We start from the raw sequence: 7,500 nt of genomic DNA on the forward strand, positions 1-7,500 counted from the left end.
AGTTCATACATTGTGTATGTGTTTTGTACAATTAGAGACACAGAGTTGATTAACCTGAAGTATCTTTGGCACAATGCACAATGCTGACACCACCAAGAGCATATAAGCAGCTCCACAAGCGTGACACACTACGCCAGGACCACATATTCTGGATAGAGATGTCCTTGTGCATCTGCGCTCAAATGGTAGCGGTCGTCCGAGAAATGAGGACTGCCACCGAGCCATTAGCATCATATTATAAGATCTGAACTTCAAAGTAGAGAAAGTGTCTCTGTCTTTTCCCTGTAGCGCTGCTGTGAATAACACAGGCCTTTTATACCCTTTTCAATCTCTTCCTAGAGCGTTTCCAGTAGAAATGTTCATAACCAACGCAGACACTTTGAAAAGAAAATGAATTAGACTTTAACGCAACGATCTACAAAATGTCGCCTTTAAAATCAGTTTTTTTTCCCTCTCCTCCCTCAAGTTACCATTAGCTCAATGTTGTTTTCTGTGCCACCGGAAATGCACATGTTTGTTTACGCAGTTCAGAAGGGGGGCCTATGTGAGACCCTGAGTGCCAGGCTGGCCACATGTTTGGCCAGGCTGAGCTCTGCCTCTGTGGCTGGCCTGTACTTTCCTCTCAGGTCCAACGCAGCATGCACTTTGCTCAAGGCAAGCCTCTGCTGCTGCGCTGCTTTATCTGTGTGCTTAGGTGACCAAGGGGCAGACAGCCACACACACACGTTTTGAATGAGAGATAGACAAGATAGACGAGAGAGAGAGAGAGAGAGAGAGAGAGAGAGAGAGAGAGAGAGAGAGAGAGAGAGAGAGAGAGAGAGAGAGAAGAGTATGGGAGATATTGTACACACCAGCTCAGTGTTCTGAACCAGGGGAGTTCGTAGGAATGGTAAACTCTGTAGCCAATGTGGATGATTTCCTGGAAGCACTTGATTTGCACGCTCATGACCTAGAGGAAGCAAAGAGTTTTAGAACTGTTAGAAACAACCCACAAACAACTCACAAACAACCCACAAACAACCCACAAACAACCCACAAACAACCCACAAACAACTCACAAACAACCCACAAACTACACTTTTCATTCATTGTTCGGTTACATGGACATGGACTATTGAAAAGATGCTTCCTCATGGCATATGCAAGGTATGAATAGACCAGTCCTTCAGCTATAGTCCCTACACACGATGCTCTCGCTATGAAGCTATGAAGTAACTCTGAAGTTAAGAAGGTCACTGGGCCCTGTGTAGGAAGTATCACTGATCTGCTTTTGGCTCTGATAACTAAGCATCGCAGGGCCAGTGAATTCCCCAGGAAACTCTCTCCCTCTCCCTCTCCCTCTCCCTCTCCCTCTCCCTCTCCCTCCCTCTCTCTCTCTCTCTCTCTCTATGAACATGGGCCAGGGGAGAGAGCTTGTTAAAAATAGCGTGCTCAGGTTGCCATGTGAGAGCTTGAGGAAAAAAAACGAGGTAGTTTGAATACAAGTTAAGCTGAGCAGAGGGGGAGACAACGACAGAGAAAGCCTATGTGCACACGGCGAATGTGTATAAGGGTGTAAGTGTACAGTATGTGTAAGTGTGTGTGTGTGTCTGTGTGTCTGTTTGTGTCTGTGTGTGTGCTTACCACCACTATAAGCATAATGGGCCCCAGGTAGATGATGAGGAAAAAGCCTGAGATCATTGTTAATGATAAAATCCCTCGTATCCACCAGTTCTTCCATCTGTGGAGAAACACACACACACACACACACACACACACACACACACACACACACACACACACACACACACACACACACACACACACACACACACACACACACACACACACACACACACACACACACACACACACACACACACACACACACACACACACACACACACACACACACGCGCAAAAAGTTAAAAGACTGTTACACAGGATTTAACTGTAAGCTGATAATGCTTTTTGTTTGTAATGAGTTTTAAGACTCATATAAGTACTATTTAGTAATAAGTACTATTTTCCAAACGAACTGTATGATACAATGGGCCTTTCATTTCAGGGTCATAACTATGAGAGGCTACCAATGAATCATGATCATTGGTTCAAATGACACCAAAGGGGATTTCAAAAGCACATACACCACCGATTTTCCATATTTCTCTCTATCGCTCTCTTTGTCTCACAAACAAATACACATACACATGTATGCAAAGTGCAAAGAGCGGGTGGCAATTTGTCAATGGGAGGCAAAAAAGTGCAGCGTCATGGCAAAAACCTCCACAACAGCGCGTGTCCTTTCAGCACAGGCCGGCTCCATGGGCCCCACAGTCGCAGCAAATCCCAACCACAAAGCAGCAAAGCCCACGCGGATTAGAGCCGCCATGGCGGAGATCCCCTCTAATTCCACCCCCATGCCATCCACACCAGCACCCTATTGGTCAAGCTCCTGCTCATCTGCATAGCTAACAACCGTCCCCCCACACACAGCAGCGTTGTCTAGAAAATCTAGAGTAGCTCACTGTTTGCGGCTTACGGCATAAACATGCTTTTGCCGGTAGGTAAATAACCATAAATAGGGTCCGTGACCGTGACTGGACGCTAATAATGAGTAACGGGCCATTCATGGAGTTAATGGCGAGGTGATCAGGCTGTAATAAGATCCTGTGGCCTTTCTCTGGGGTGAGGACCGGAGCTGTTAATAGATACTCTCTGAATGGGGGGACAGATGGCTGGTGTTTCTTAAGGAGAACCTGGCTGAGTATAAATACCACTGGGCCCTACTGGCACGCTCCTCCTAGACACCAACACACTAGCTGGGATGAAGGACAGCGCGCACGGTGCCTTGGGAGAGATGGCTCCTGATACGCCATATTACCATTTATGCAAAAGTCATTTGCGTGCGTTTTTGCATGTCTATAAGAAAACCACATCGGCCCAGGTGTAGTCACTGTCACACAACTAAAGAGTGGCAATTTGAGTTCATTCAGGTACACAGACGCCTTGTGCCTTTTGTTCATGGCTGGTGGAACATCTAAACATAAACATTAGATAATGCTGGGGCTGCTGTGGCACACCATTCAGGGGGCAATAATAGTGTTGATCCTGAGCCTAGCTGATCCTGCTACAAAGCTACTGTATCATCTCTCCGTAAGGACCTTTTTTCCCTTCCAGGGAGACATAAACACTCAGGCCAGAAATAGGTGGGCTCAACTCTGCGTAAAAGATAGGATTTGGGGTGCGTAAATAAAGGAAACACTGGATAAAACAAAATGTGCACACATGATATATACTGTAGGTAGTAGATAGAGATGGTATAGATATAACATAGGTATAGAGATGGTATAGATAAAACACAGGCATAGAGATGGTATTATATAGATATACCATGGTAGTAGAGAGAGATGATATAGAGAGAACATAGGAACAGAGATGGTATAGATTAGATAGAGCATAGGTATGGAGATGGTATAGTTAGTAGTACAGGTAGTAGATAGATATTATATAAATAGAACATAGGTATGGAGATGGTATAGATAGAACATAGCTAATAGAGAGACAGCATAGATAGAACATAGGAGAAGGTATAGATCCGGCGTTGGTAGATGTGGTGCTGTTGGGTATCCTACCTGGACGACAGGCCCCCCAGGGCCTTGTTGAGACACTGTGGAGTGTTGTCTACGGAGGGGGGCACGTCTGGAGTGTCAGCCTTGGAGTCGCCCTCCCCGTCCCCTTCTCCCTCTCCCTCTGTACCCAAACCCAGTCTGTCGTCTCCATCTGTCTCCTGCAGCACACACACACACACACAAATATGATTACTCACGTTGGAGCACAACACACACTCACACACAGTACACACACATAAATAGATATGCAAATTGCACACATGGGAGTACAAACACACACACAAACAATACACACACACACACACAAATATGTACACACACACATGAGTACAATCACACATGCACACACACTGCCACACACACACACTGAAATGCACACAAACATGGAAGAGACACACTATGGCCATGTTTGAAAACATGCCTCCAGGACATTCATTATTGCCCCACATGAGGACGAGCCGCCTGACTCTTCTGACAGCTTGACCTTAGCCAGAGACAAAAACATGTTTAGGCTGTCTCTCTCTCTCTGTGTGTGTGTGTGTGTGTGTGTGTGTGTGTGTGTGTGTGTGTGTGTGTGTGTGTGTGTTTGGGAATGACAGGGCGTAAGTCTAGAACCCGTGGAGCCGAATGAAATCAGGTGCATAGCTCAGGAGCCTCAGCACGGCGGTGAAAGCTGACCCAGGACTTATGTCATTCCCCTGCTTCAGCACTGCAATGACCCTTATGTGCCAAGAAGACGACACTTGGTCTCCAGGGAGCAGGTCACAGAGGCTTACAAAGATGGACGTTATACAACACAACTGGAGGACCAGAGTGATGGATGAGAGTTCAGCACGGTGTCAACTGTTATGGCAACGGTGTGAAGCAAATTACTTTTTCAAAGGTGTTTTCGATCTTGAGTTCATAAATTCATTTTGATGGTGTTTAGCAATGATGACATGAAGCTGTCCTTTCCACAAGTCATCTGCTATAGGCTGTTCTGTGGTCTGTGTTAGACCAACCAGACATTCATATATTGTACTTTTCATAAATGGATGTGACAAATAAATATATTGAATCACAAATCATGACGCCACCAACTATATTGTCAAAAGATATTAGCTAGCATGCTAAGAACGTTTTCTCAATGCAATGCTATGCAGCTATTTCAGCAGCTGAGTAAATGTGTAATGTAAGAGCCTGCAAGCTCTATGGTGCTTTTTTTGCCTGCTATGATATGTGTTGTTCTTAGAGACATCAGCAGTGATTTTACAGCCAAATGCAGAGGTAGCCAAACAAAACATCCACTGAACACACACACACACACACACACGCACACACATGCACACACACACACTCTCTCTTTCTCTCTCTCAATTTCTCACTCACACACACACACACACACACACACACACAATGATCTTATTATAGGGCACTTTAAAGCATTAAAGCAAACTGCATGTAATTGTTAGGCAAATACCAGAGGAAAAAAGGGGAAAAAAATCAATGTCATTGAAAAGTTGACCACATGGGCTACCACGGATATAGTAGGGCAAAGTTCAGAGCTACTGACCGGAGGGAAGGAACAACAACACAGACCAGGAAGTGGAGAGCAGGGGAGAAGAGAAGAGAGTGAGATGATATCGGGACACAGGAAATGAGAGGAAAGGACTAAGGAGATCAGATAGAATAGAATTAGAATGGGGCAGAATAGAATAGAATAGAATAGAATAGAATAGAATAAAATGGAATAGAACAGAACAGAATAGAACAGAACAGAACAGAACAGAACAGAACAGAACAGAACAGAACAGAACAGAACACCTTTATTGTCACAGTGCAGTTGGCCAATGACTTAGAGAGAGGATGAGGAGGAAAGGAGTAAAAGAGAACAGAAGAGAGACAAAAGATGAAAGCAGGCGAGAAGTGGTGCTTGGAGGGAGGAACAGGAAGGAGGGTGGAGCAAGGTGCACTAAGAGAGAGGGAACAGCTCTCCTGCTGAGGGAGAAAGAGAGGGAGTGAGTAGAAGAGTGGAGAAAAGGAGAGGGGGAGCAGGAGGACTGATGGAGTGAGCGGAGAGAGAAAACTTCTCCTTCTCAGTCCCGCTCCCTCACGCCACTGAGCAGATGATGCATTAGCAGAAAGCGAACGCTGCCATAAAGCTGAGATGACACAGTGGAGGGCCCCAGTTTACTGCCCATCATTTCTCATTGAATGAAGGCTTTGTGTGGGGCATGGACCGGCTGCGTCTGGGCTTGGCCCTGGGGGTGATGCACTGCTTCAGGAGGCTCGGTTCCGGTCACGACTAAGCCTCTGACCATGAGCAGTCTGGGGAGGGGGGGGGGGAGTGGTCGTTTTCATGCCCATTTCTGGTTACTGTGAAGCAAACATTGTTCTGGGAACTCATTCGGGCTGCTACTATGATGCTCAACCCTCTATCACATAAAATAACCAATTGCAGGTGAGAACTGTTGCTGACATGAGAGCAAAAATGTGTCCATGAGCTGGGTCAAAACTACCCAACAACCACAAAGTCAAACCAATGACCCAAATGCTTGGTAAAAAAAATAGGGTTCTATAGCAATGGCCCAACGACCCAATCAACCAAACCATCTGCATGGGAAAACATCCAACATTTTTAGAAAGTATAATATTCTGTTCAGAAGAAAACAAAAGATGTCCAGATCTTGGTAAGCTCAACACCTCCAAGCTCAATGTGTGCAGCTATGTCTTCCCCACGCTTATCAGATATAAGCTTCCTCTATCCCTACAACAGGTCTGCTATGTTAACAACTGTTAAACACACCTACCTACTCATATCATACTATGCACTCAGTGATGTTTACTGTCTTCACTGCTTTGCTTGATGCCGGTCTTATCACCGCCCCTGTTGCCAGCCAAGTGCCCTGGATGAGTCCCATCTGGGTGATCTTGGCGACGCACAAAGGCGCTACGCTAAGCTCTGCTGTCATGGAGGCCAGTGTGCTCAGAGAGACCCACGCGGTGGTGCTGATTACGCTTTAATTAATCGGCTAATCTGAGCAAATCCACCAGAGAGACCCTGCCAGGAAAGCAGTGATGTCACACACACCGACCCCCCCCCACACACACACACACACAGCAAAGACACTCTCATTCATACTGTACATACATATACACACAAGCAAAGTAAAGTCAGTCTCATTCAGACATACAGTGCATACACACACACACATACAGTAAAGTCATGCTCATTCATACATACATACAGTACACACTCACAAACACACAGAAAGAGAGACAGGCATATGCAGCACAAACAACTGGGATGCAGGGGATGGTCAACAATAACACACGCTATGCTGAGGGCCCAACCTTTGTAATAGCATCGCGGCCCCGCACTATTAGATGACTGATGACCAAAACAAACATACAAACAAACCAACAAACAAGCAAACAAACACAACTCTCCTAGACTTAGCTGATCAGCAACACTTTGCTTCTTTTTCTCTCTAACTGTAGAACACTTATTTATTAAATCAGTGCCTTGACGTGTATGTAATTTGATGAGTGGACAACCCCTGCTGTTACTGAGCCCCCTGCATGAAAGCCCACTGAGTGGGCACTAAGTGTCCAGAATGTTGCCACCAAGTGCCTGGTGTTTCCGATCTCCTCTCACATGACAGCAGCACTAAGCACTCTGCTATCTCCTCTCAGCGGCTCTGGAGTAGTAGAGTCTGTTGACACACTGGTGGTCAGAGGGCCGTTCACTACACACACTGTTGTGCAAAGACTGATGTGATGTTAAATGAGAAGAAAAGGAAAAAAGGTTGCACTTTGCATTTAAACGTGTTTTTATTGCACAGACGCGTTTCTGCTTAGCGCCTTCCTCAGTGTTAAATGAGAAGAACATGAGGCTTGTCATTGACTC

General features: G+C 45.7%; 1 protein-coding gene across 1 annotated transcript in view; it reads right to left on the bottom strand.

Moving 5' to 3' along the window:
- Positions 1 to 7,500, bottom strand: part of cds1 (CDP-diacylglycerol synthase (phosphatidate cytidylyltransferase) 1) — a 25,807-nt gene that overhangs the window by 11,327 nt on the left and 6,980 nt on the right. The window contains exons 2-4 of the mRNA XM_062543201.1: positions 3,615 to 3,769; positions 1,624 to 1,720; positions 852 to 949 (exon numbers count right to left, since the gene is read on the bottom strand). Of these exons, the coding sequence (XP_062399185.1) occupies positions 852 to 949; positions 1,624 to 1,720; positions 3,615 to 3,769 (350 nt within the window). The remainder of the gene's footprint in view (positions 1 to 851; positions 950 to 1,623; positions 1,721 to 3,614; positions 3,770 to 7,500) is intronic.

This window comes from Sardina pilchardus, chromosome 8 (assembly GCF_963854185.1).
Source record: "Sardina pilchardus chromosome 8, fSarPil1.1, whole genome shotgun sequence".
Lineage (NCBI taxonomy): Eukaryota > Metazoa > Chordata > Actinopteri > Clupeiformes > Clupeidae > Sardina > Sardina pilchardus.